This window comes from Arabidopsis lyrata (assembly GCF_000004255.2).
Source record: "Arabidopsis lyrata subsp. lyrata unplaced genomic scaffold ARALYscaffold_2, whole genome shotgun sequence".
NCBI classification, from domain to species: domain Eukaryota; kingdom Viridiplantae; phylum Streptophyta; class Magnoliopsida; order Brassicales; family Brassicaceae; genus Arabidopsis; species Arabidopsis lyrata.
This window is the reverse complement of record NW_003302554.1, coordinates 11,364,107-11,374,866: the sequence shown is the minus strand read 5'-3', so window position 1 is coordinate 11,374,866 and position 10,760 is coordinate 11,364,107. Positions and strand designations below refer to the sequence as shown.

Genomic DNA, 10,760 nt, shown 5'->3' with positions numbered 1-10,760 from the left:
CTACAGGGGCGGAGTAAGCACATTGATGTCAGGTTTCATTTTCTAAGGGATCTCACAAAGGAGGGTGTAATTCAGCTGGTGCATTGCGGAACAGAGGACCAGGTAGCAGACATTTTTACTAAACCATTGAGGCTGGAAGTGTTTGTCAAGTTAAGAGAAAAGCTTGGAGTTTGTGACCGGAGCTTGGAGTCGGAGTAAACTGAATGCTACTGCTTTCAGTTTAGGGGAGGCATTGTTGGGTTTGATTTGGTCTTTGTTAGTTGCAGAGTGGGGAATAAGATCTGATTAAACAGGGGTCAATTAGTTGTCCTAGTATTTCGTTTAGTTTCTGTTTTGTTTCCTTTAATTTCGCTTTCAAGTATTTGTAGAAGACTGAGTCTTCGTCTCCAAGCTATTTAAAGCCAAGCAAGCTATCATAATAAAGTATCAAAGCATTCAGCTTTTGTATGAGTATTATCTGAGACCAACACTTACATGTAGTTATAGTAGACTTAATAGTTTCTGATAGAGTAACATCACAGACATGGTTTCTCAAAAAGCTACAGTACTGGTCGTAAATGAGAAACCCTTTTAAAGTTTTGATTATTTCGCTGCTCAACTTCCATTAAACAAATTAGAGAAGCTAAAATCTAGAAACTAACAAAAAGAGAACGGAAGGTTGAAGAAAGAACCTTGAGTAAGGAGACGATTAACAGCTTCATCAGGATCCATATCGCACTCAACAAGCATCGCATAGATCTCTAAGTCAGAACAGTTGACAATCTCCTTCAAACTCTGGACAACCTTCCTCGACGACGCCGAAACACCTGCGTTTGCGTTAGTAACGCCGCCGCCACCAACTCGACCGCCCATTATTTCTCTCTCTCTCTCCGGATTACCGGAAAACCAAATCAGATCTGAAGCTGAATGTGAGTATCAGGTTTGTTTCATTTCAAATTTGATCTGGTTTACTTCAAAAGCTTACTGCTTTAACACATTTAACTAGTGTTCTGAAGCTGATCAATAATTTAGCTAGAATCCTTGTAATTGGATATATTCATCTAATACTGTTGTTTAGAGTTCTAGAATGTGATCAATTGGATTAGTGGAAGTGAGATGTAAAGCACTAGACTTGGACTTCTCTGCTCAGTTTCTTTTCCCTGCAGGCTTATACTAATCACTGGGAACATACTTCTTATCCCAAATTTCGTTGATCTTCTTGGATATGTTGTATGTATGTATACAGGTTTGTGGTGGCTAATGAATTTCAAATCGGATATGTTGAATTTCAAATCGGAGATGTTGACGTTGTTAGATATATAAGAGATTTTGGATTTAGGATCAAATTACTCAGAGATTCAAGACAATGAGGGTAAGTTTTGTTCTGAATTCTTGATTTTGTGTTTGGAGATTAAATATTTCAAAGATAAGAATGAACTGTTAATTTGCTAAATCAGCTAAAAATTTGTCAGAAAAAGCGTTTGCATTCAGGTAACTTGGCTTCCCTTGTACTTAATTGAATTATAGTAAAAGTTTTTGAAAGTTTTAACTTGTGGTCTGAGACAGAGCTTCCAAGAAAGAAGAAAGTGAAGAACATTCGAGAAGCACCAGTTTCTTCATCAGACAACTCATGTTTTCTGCCTCTTGTCACAGCTTCGAGTCTATGCACAGATACACTGGTATTTACTTTACTCCTTCATTGAACCACAATCTCATTCTAATAGTTTTTGCTTATTGTGGTTTATAGGGTTGAGTAATTAGGTGTAATTGTCTAATTGTCTACAACTCCTATTTTTCATGCATATGCATATAAAATCATGTAACTTAAGAAACTGTTTGTTCACGTTTGCTATATATTATTGTGGAGTTGGTTGGTTAGTCATGAAACTAAAGAAAGAGTCATGAGGAAAGTCTGAAAATGCTTGTGATATGCAAAGTCGCCTCTTAAGTAAATTAATCTGATTCTTGTGCGTAATCTGGTGCTTGCAGTATCTTCCACTACATTTCACAAGCTTAAATGGTTTTACAAGAAAATACTGCAAGATTCTTGAGGGAGAATGGTATTAAGCCTGGAGAGATGTGACACTCAAAAAGCGTCGTATATATGCAACCGTTTAATACCAGTAAAAGGTGTTGTAATTAACAGACCAAATAGCGACGATTTTGTGACATACTAATGTTCTCGTATAATAGAGACGGTATTGTTACGTGCATACAGTCTCAATTTGTAACGTTTTAACTACTAATTTTGTCGAGACATAATTCAAAAATAAGTGACTAGTACTTGATCGCAAAAGTGTCAAATTAACAACCAAAATGTTCAATATATAGTCACAAATCAGTGTGAATATACCATCTGTTTTGTGACTATCCTTATAGAAATATTTTTTTTTAAAAACGCTGAAACAAAATGAAACCAAAAACATCCTAACAAATCCAAATCCAAAAACATCCTAACAATTCCAAATCCAAAAACATCCTAACAAATCCAAAGCAAGATAACAAAAGATAAGAAATTAAGTCTTAGATAAGGGAGAGGAAGATGCAGTAAACAAAGGAGATGTGGCTGATCCTGTTGGTAGTGCAGTGGCTGGTGCAGTGGCTGGTGCAGTGCCTTGTCCAGTGGCTGGTACAGTGCCTTGTCTAGTGGCTGGTCAGTTTCAGGTGGGATGATTGGTGGTTGACGCGCCAAAAAGTCTGCAAACTGGGGATCATTGGTCTTCAAGTATGAGACAATCATCTCCAAGCTTGAGATCCTACTTTGAGCTATGCGTGGCTCCGCCTCACGTTGAGAATTGATTAAGTCTTGCTCAGCTATCTTTCGACGAGCAGCCTGAATTTGTTCTTGCATCTCTGACAAGGATGATGAAGAGCTTGCACAACTTTCTTTTCTCTTCCTGTTGTTGACAGTCTCTCTAAGTCTTCCAAGTCCAAAAGGGTTTCCCTTATCAGCTGTTATGGTACACTAAAGCAACAAAAAGAAACGTTAAGAAAACAAGACAAAATGATGCAGAAAAACAGACATAAGAAGCAATAAAAACGCTTTAGTAAGCAATGCTAAAGATAAGTCAGACTTCTCAAAACCAAGCATAAGCAAAAACCAGACTTATGCAAAAACCAGACATTAACCAGACAAAAACAAGAGAAAAACAAGACATAAGCAAAAAACTAGACAATTAACATCATCAAAATCAGCAAAAGTATAACAAAATCCAGATTAACATCACCAAAACGTTACAGTCATAGAAATAAGACAAACACGGCTTCCACCTCTGCAGGACTTGGCGTTGGATTGAATGCTTTTCTGTCCCACAATATTCCTATTACATGAATTACTCTAAGCAGATGCTGCATTGGAACATGAAACACAGATAAGCAAAATATTGTTTAGAGTTGGAGAACTATGCATCTTTCACTTCATAAAAGCTAAAGAAAGCTTGGTATGGGGCAGGGAAAGATTACAGTTGTTTCAAATAGATACCTTTATCTGCTGAAGGCATAGGAAAATGAACTCCCATACGCCAAAAAGCATAAAGGAATGCTGACAAGAATAAGAAAGCCCCAGCAGAGGCACGCTCCCTTCTTACACCTGAAATGTTATTTTAACTTGGCAAATTACAGACAGTCCACACTAAATGATGTAGCATGTAGCAGCAAACTGGTAATCAAGGAATTAATCAGAAAAAGAACAAAGAATTCAACAGCTGTTAAGGCAATAAAGCGATGCTTTCTCAAAATTCATTTATCTCCATCTAACTGAACTCACGAGTCTTTGTGAAAGAAGAAACAAAAGCCAAAGATAAGGATTACGATTATTCTAGCAATAAGATGAAACTGATAAACCCAAAGACTGTTTATACAGCTGCACACAAGTGTTCTCTAAGAAAATCCCAGTTAAATAGCATTTGTATAACAAAAACGCTTTCAGGAACTCCTAAGAAACTTGCAATGACACATTAACCAATTATAATGATTACCATCTAAACAAGAAAAAATAAGAAAAGAGAACAAATAAAGAAACTTCACAAGCGGAATAAAGCTTACCACTATTACGAAGCATGGTAATAAGATAATAGAACAAACAAAGAAACTTCACAAACTTGATGCTACTATGTTGACTGCAACTAGTGGATTGGGTTAGAGTACTCAACTACTCATATAACAACCAAAATCAACAAAATCAAGTACCCAATAGAAAAGTATATTCAAGTAGAGAAGAGGGAGGCTTATAAATGAAGTAAGTTGAAATCAAACCTTACAAATCCTTGGCTAAAAAACCAATGCTATAAAAATAAAAAAATAAAGGGTGAAAATTTACTAAACCCAACACTAGAAGTGAGCAAGAACTGAAGAAGATAATTTAACCCACAGATTAATCGGCAAATCGAAACCACAAAATTGTCTATTCTCCAGATCCAATCTACAAACATTGTAACAAGCAAATAACATTCCAGTTTTTCAACTAAGGAACTAGAGATAGATACAAAAACCTGAGTACGGGACCAAGATTATATAAAGAAGAACCTTGTGAAGGTACTGAAACCTGGTTGTGGCCGCGAAGATGAACAACGAAGAAGACTGAAGCAGAGAGAAAAAAACAGAATGATTAAAGGGTTTTTGCTCGGTGCCTGTAGTAAGGACGAAGTAAAGACTTATAAAAGAGAAATCATTACAGCGTCGTGATACAGAAATACTACAAGAAAACACGTCGTAACTGACGACCAAATTCGTCGGTAATCCGACGGGCACAAGACGGATTACCGACGGGCACTAAAACAAAACCGACGGAAAACCGACGAATGATTAAAAAAAAACTATATTAAAATAAATACAGTAAATCAAAATTATTAAATTAAATTATCATTACAAAAATAAAATTAATAATTAAATAAAATTAAAATTAAGAATTTTATTTATAATAAAATAAATTTAAAACAAATTATTCAAAATAAATTATCCAAAACAAATTATTCGAAACAATAATTAAAATGCGAACTAAGAACTAAAACCGGGAAATCGCATACGCATCTCTTCCATGAAACGCATCATCTCTTCGGCTCTACGTTTGTTCTCGGCTTTCTCCTCGGTCATCTCTTTCTCCAAAGCGGCAATCCATGATTACCGACGGTTTAGGGTATATATCAATAAATATCATCTAGATTAAATGATTGACACGTATAATCAATATTAACACTTAAATTAGACTATTTAAAAGTGTATATATGTATCTCTCTTACTTACAAAATTTTTTAAAAATTTAAGCATATCATCTAATCAAACCTATTTCATAAGTAACATTACAAGTTTAAGAAAACTTATTATGAATCCATTTTCAATCTTGTAAACCAACATATAGCACTCGATATAACCTATTTTTGAAACTCTTATTTATTTAAAAAGCATCAATGAATGTTTGCGGACATGTGTAGCTAATTTGTTTTCAATTTCTAAACCCTAAACCACAAATCGTCGGTTTTTTGTTAGTATTCCGTCTGTAATAACCGACAGAAAACCGACGGATATATTTAATATTCGTCGGTAATTACTGACAGATTACCGACGGAACATCATTCGTCGTTATTCTGTCGGTAATCTGTCGGTAATTACCGACGGATCTCGGTTCGTCGGTAATTCCGTCAGTTAAGACTCAGAGCAAAAAAATCATATACCAAAGAATGTGAGGATATTAAATTTGAAAAGAACACAAGAAAATGAAACCAAATTTAGAAGTGGCTACATCAGATTTGACTAGTTTGCTTGCTTTTAACTTCCTGACCAAAGCTTTATCTCTGTTTCAGTCTCTGTCTTCATAGCTTCTGCAGCTTTTGACCTCTCAAGCCATTCCAAAATGCGGCTGCCTTGATCGCTTTCTTACCAGAAGGCCGGACTTCTAGTACCTGAATCGCAACACCAAATTTAGCTTTTTAGATGATAGATTAATGTCTGATTACCACATCATAACATCTGCCTTTTGTATCAATAGTTAGTGAGTCTGTAACTTAGTTGATTTAGAGAATAGTGTCACTGATTACCTCTAAAGCTGTATCTCCTTTGCAGGGAAACATTAGTGAACCTTTCTTGAAAGTTACATAATCTTGTTCACCATCCCAGATTTCCAAAGCTTGACATACTCGAGTGGTGATGATTTTAAGCTCGAGCACCTTTTCCTGACTGCTTTTGTCATCGAAGACTACAAATTTAGCGCATGTTCCTGGCCATCCTGCGAATGCACGAACCTAAAAAGCGGTATTACTTTATATATATATGATTGTAGACTAATTGAACTTAATGAAGAGTTCTATACCTTGTTATGCAGAACAAAAGCTTCCTGGTCAAAAGAGAGCCAAGCCTCATCTGGAGCCAACTGTGCATCAATTGAATAAACGTTATCTCATACAGGAAGCAATATAGCAGCATTGCCTTATATTTTTTTGTGCCCTATTGTGAATGATACAAGACACACAACAGATACCTTTGGAGCTAAGGTAGCTTTAGGATCATCTTGGGGAACTGCTTTTGATTTTGCGGACCCATCGAGTATCGAGGGAAGTTACGGATAAGAAGCTTAGAACCTGCAAAGTTTATCTTCGCTTAGGTCCTAATCATAGAACCCAGTTATGTTCAAATAATTGTTACTGAAAAACATGAATTAACCTATAGAAACTAGGAACGAGAGCAGTTCTGGTGCCTGCAAATGATTCAAACAGAGGTCATTAAGATCCCGAAAACATAATAAGATGGGATAAAGCGAATACCTTAATTAGATCATCCACTTGAAACCTCTTAGAGGCAATCACTGGCCCTGAATCTAACTTACGCACCACCGTAAATGCTAATGTTACTCCTGTTTCAGGGACACCATCCTAGTGCAGCCACCAAGTGTTATTTTGCACACTTGATTCAAGAGTCTTATCATGTAGTAAGTAAAAACATGAAGAGTGAAAAAAGAAAATTTGCACCTGTAATGCTCTTTGAACTGGAGCAGCACCACGGTAAAGGGGCAACAAACTTGGGTGCATGTTCACTGTCTCTAAACCATTAAATAATGGCTTCAAAACACAAGACTCATTTGCAGTATATAGAAACAACATTAGGTTACATCAACCATCTATTATATATTATATAATTCTTACATACAAGTTTTTAAAAGGGAGAATTTGTGCAGAGGTAAAAACAGAGCAAGTAATTTGCGAATCGGTAAATGTTTTTTTTGTCTCAAACAATAGAAAAAACACGTAACAAGTGGCCCTCAATTTCTCAATAATAACGAAAAAACCATGTTGATTTTTTTGATATGCGCGTGACAGACGCTTTGACTTTTGGGAGAGAATAAAAACGAACTGACAGACATTAAATGCTCAACACGTGAACTGACTCTTACCAAACTAACAATAATTGTTTGTTTCTCGAATTAGAGCAATTTTAACACGATACAAACATATATTACACGATTTTAATACTTATACACATGTAAACACATAAATAGAGCGTTAAAAGTTATTATAGTGTTAAGCTATTGGATCTATGTATATATGTAAATATATACATATACACACATATATATAATAGAACGTTATTAACATTTATATACAAGTAAACACGTATATAGAGCGTTATTAACATTAAAATACATGTAAGCAAGTATATAGAACGAACGTTATTAGCAAGTAAAATACATATATATATACAAGTAAACACGTACATAGAGCGTTATTAACATTAAAATACATGTAAGCACGTATATAGAACGTTATTAATATTTATATACATATAAACACGTAGATAGAACATTGTTAACATTTGTGTACATGCATGCACGCTACAAAACCACTCATATTCGTCTAGGAAGAAACAAAAAAAACTTCGTCGGTTTACTAAGCGCGTGAGGCTAAATATGGAAAGAGGATGGGCTAATGTTAGAATTGTTTTAGACCTCGACAAGATTTTATCAAAAACTAATTTCATCCCAGATCTTTACTTGTGAGCTAATTATCTCTTTTTAAAATTTGTATGTTCATTTTTATTTTCTTACTCAACATAATCTCATATTATAAAAAATTTCTCATTTCTACAGCAATATAAACACACTTATTTCTATGAAATATGAAACAATAAATAAATACAATAAATCTTAAAAGATATAATTCATACAAAATTTTGCAATCACACAACTTTAAAATTCTTACACAACAAAAAATATAATATATCATATTTCAATATTTCTAACAATAAACAAAATTTACAAACCAACACAAATATTTACACATATATATATAAAGTACTTACACACTTTCAAAACTATTTAAATATAAAACAAACACAATAAGATGATACGTAATATACACACGGGGTACATTGATGCTTACTAAATTGTCATCTCATTTTTCTGTATAATTAGAATTAGTCAAACATAAAAAATACTTATCGCACAATGAACAATATATATATATAGATTTCTATATATACATTCTAATTACATATGTAAATAGGTTATATATATATATATATATATATATATTGTTGGGTTCGGATTCCATCCACGTTAAGATCGAGCCAAAACATGACACCTCGGGATCTACCACCAGAACGGCTCGGGGAACTATGACTAGGCCAGCTCGGGATCACTCGCCGAACTGGCTCGGTAAACGACGATCAAATCGGCTCGGGATCAATCACCGAATCGGCTCGGGTTAGGACATGATTAAACCGGTTCGGGTCATCCTGCTTCAGCTCGGAAACGAGACCCAGAATATCCTCACCCGAGCTGAATTCTCCCTTCGTCCCGAGCCGATTTGGCAAAATCACCCGAGGCAAAGAACCAAGTCACCCGAGGCAAAAAGGACTTCGTTCACCGAGCAGAAATTCATAGAGTGTCCCGAGGCAAAGACTTAGTATTCGCTTTCAAAGTACCATTTCCAAGCAAGGCATCATTTCCGAACAAGAAGGATCATTTCCGATAAATCCGGAAATGATAAAGAAGAATCACGAAGGATCAACTTAAATCAGGAAATCTTCCAAAAACTCCGAAGAATAAGGAAATTATCCTGATCCGCGATATTCTACACCGACTTCAAGATAAATGGAAATCTTCCGATAATATCGCTGGAGAGGCGGTTTATCACCCCTATAAAAAGAGACTCAAGGCTCTCGCAGAAAGCAAGCAATATCGCTCTAGGATTTACACTACGCAAAGCTCTCACAGCACAAACATCTTTTTCTTTTACGATCAAACTCTTGTACGATCAAAACTACTCTTTTCATCAATAAGATCGAGAACACCATCTTTGGTTACAATTGTTTCTGTTGTTCTTTGAGAATTCACATTTATCGTATCCCTAAATTAAAACCCTAGACAAATCTCGATTGTGTTAGTTTCGATTTCCACAATTTGGCGCCGTCTGTGGGGATACTTTAGAATTCTCTTACCCTAAGACGCAGAACTCGATTACCGAAAAGGACGATGAACGAAGACGGTCGTCAAACACCACCAGCCGGAAGAGGGAACCCTAACCCTCCGAACCCTCAGAATCCTCAAGCCGATCCGACGATCATAGCGACTCTAGCCGAACTGAAAGATCTGATGGTTAAATTCCAGAAGAAAGCTGACGACCAAGAGAGAGCTAACAAAACCTTGGCGCAGCGAGTCGACGAAATCGCAACACGTGGGCCACAAAAAACCACGTGTTTCCAGACTCGGCCGCCACGAGCTCGGAGGGACTTGCCTGGCATCAACCCAACAAGACTCACGTTCGCGACACCAACCGACAACACCAGAGTCACAACCCGAGCCGACCCTGCCAGACGCGAGAACCAAGATGATCCCACCAAGCCAGACGCAGTGGACTTGACGGACGAGCCAGATGATCTGCAAGATGAGCGTACCCGAGCCGGAGCTAACTCCGCCGAGCGAACAGATCTCACTGACGATGAAGAAACTGAGGAGAACATAAGATGGGCCGAAGAATCCGAAAGGGAGGACGAGCTCAGCAAGATCCGAGCCTCCCTAGCCAAGGAGGAAGCTGATATGAAGCTCGTCAAAACCCAGATACATAGCGTTTCATCCTCTGCACCAAACATCGACCGAATTTTAGAAGAATCTCGGAATACGCCCTTCACCAAAAGAATTTCCGAAACGACGATGTCCAATCTGGGGAAGTTCAAAATCGACTCCTACAACGGATCAACCGACCCGAAGAGTCACATTAAATCTTTCGTGATATCCGTAGCCCGAGCCAGGTTCAAGCCCGGGGAGAAGGATGCAGGTCTATGCTTGCTGTTCGTGGAACACCTCAAAGGACCCGCATTAGAGTGGTTTTCTAGATTGGAACGAAACTCGATTGACAGTTTCGACGAGCTGTCGACACTATTCCTCAAACAATACTCCGTCCTCATCGACCCCGGAACCTCCGACGCGGATCTGTGGTCCCTATCTCAAAAGCCCACCGAACCGTTGAGAGATTTCCTCACAACCTTCAAATCGATGCTAGCCAAGGTCGAAGGAATTACAGATGTAGTCGCTCTTTCGGCTTTGAAGAAAGCTCTCTGGTACAAGTCAGAATTCAGGAAAGAGTTGAACCTGTCTAAACCGACAACAATTCGTGACGCGCTGCATCGAGCCTCGGATTTCGTCGCCCACGAAGAAGAGATGGCGCTGCTAGCAAAGAGGCATGAGCCAACGAAACAGGCGCCCCGAGCCGAGAAAACCGAGAAAGCCCAAGCGACACCTCCGGTCCAGAAGAAGACGCGTGAAAGCGGTACGTATACGCATCACGAAGGGCGCA

The 10,760-nt window shown here is 37.4% G+C and overlaps 3 protein-coding genes across 8 annotated transcripts; 1 reads left to right on the top strand and 2 right to left on the bottom strand.

Annotated features, from left to right (window-relative positions):
* Positions 1-539: 539 nt before the first annotated feature.
* On the top strand, positions 540-2,194 carry LOC9323114 (B3 domain-containing protein REM12). 3 transcript variants are annotated; one of them, XM_021036008.1, is made up of 5 exons: positions 540-908; positions 1,226-1,351; positions 1,437-1,470; positions 1,546-1,658; positions 1,969-2,194. In XM_021036008.1, the coding sequence occupies exons 2-5, from the start codon at positions 1,346-1,348 to the stop codon at positions 2,044-2,046; spliced, it is 231 nt and encodes a 76-aa protein (XP_020891667.1). In that variant the 5' UTR covers positions 540-908; positions 1,226-1,345; the 3' UTR covers positions 2,047-2,194. The 3 variants fall into 3 exon arrangements, 2 of the variants coding, with proteins under 2 accessions (XP_020891667.1, XP_020891666.1); XM_021036007.1 differs by having other exon boundaries at positions 540-919; XR_002334214.1 differs by lacking the exon at positions 1,437-1,470 and having other exon boundaries at positions 540-919.
* Positions 2,195-2,263: 69 nt separating this feature from the next.
* LOC9323113 lies at positions 2,264-4,781 on the bottom strand. Of its 4 annotated transcripts, XM_021036004.1 has the most exons (5): positions 4,653-4,781; positions 4,504-4,557; positions 3,461-3,568; positions 3,250-3,327; positions 2,264-2,944 (listed from the first exon to the last, which is right to left on the bottom strand). In XM_021036004.1, the coding sequence occupies exons 3-5, from the start codon at positions 3,509-3,511 to the stop codon at positions 2,459-2,461; spliced, it is 615 nt and encodes a 204-aa protein (XP_020891663.1). In that variant the 5' UTR covers positions 3,512-3,568; positions 4,504-4,557; positions 4,653-4,781; the 3' UTR covers positions 2,264-2,458. The 4 variants fall into 4 exon arrangements, with proteins under 4 accessions (XP_020891663.1, XP_020891664.1, XP_020891662.1 ...); XM_021036005.1 differs by having other exon boundaries at positions 4,470-4,781; XM_021036003.1 differs by having other exon boundaries at positions 4,504-4,781.
* An 864-nt stretch (positions 4,782-5,645) lies between these two features.
* LOC9324574 (methionyl-tRNA formyltransferase) lies at positions 5,646-7,070 on the bottom strand. Its single transcript, XM_021010055.1, is given in 8 exon segments — positions 5,646-5,876; positions 6,012-6,215; positions 6,284-6,343; positions 6,452-6,531; positions 6,534-6,551; positions 6,634-6,667; positions 6,735-6,842; positions 6,939-7,070. Coding segments are annotated over 8 exon segments (726 nt in total). The 3' UTR covers positions 5,646-5,786.
* Positions 7,071-10,760: the final 3,690 nt, after the last annotated feature.

Coding starts and splice junctions, on each gene's coding strand:
- LOC9323114 (XM_021036008.1), top strand. Junction 1,471..1,545: donor GAAAAAGCGTTTGCATTCAG/GTAACTTGGCTT, acceptor GGTCTGAGACAG/AGCTTCCAAGAAAGAAGAAA. Junction 1,659..1,968: donor GTCTATGCACAGATACACTG/GTATTTACTTTA, acceptor TGGTGCTTGCAG/TATCTTCCACTACATTTCAC.
- LOC9323113 (XM_021036005.1), bottom strand. CDS start 3,511: ATGCTTTTTGGCGTATGGGAGTTCATTTTCCTATGCCTTCAGCAGATA. Junction 3,328..3,460: donor TATGCCTTCAGCAGATAAAG/GTATCTATTTGA, acceptor GTTCCAATGCAG/CATCTGCTTAGAGTAATTCA. Junction 2,945..3,249: donor CAACGCCAAGTCCTGCAGAG/GTGGAAGCCGTG, acceptor TTGTTGCTTTAG/TGTACCATAACAGCTGATAA.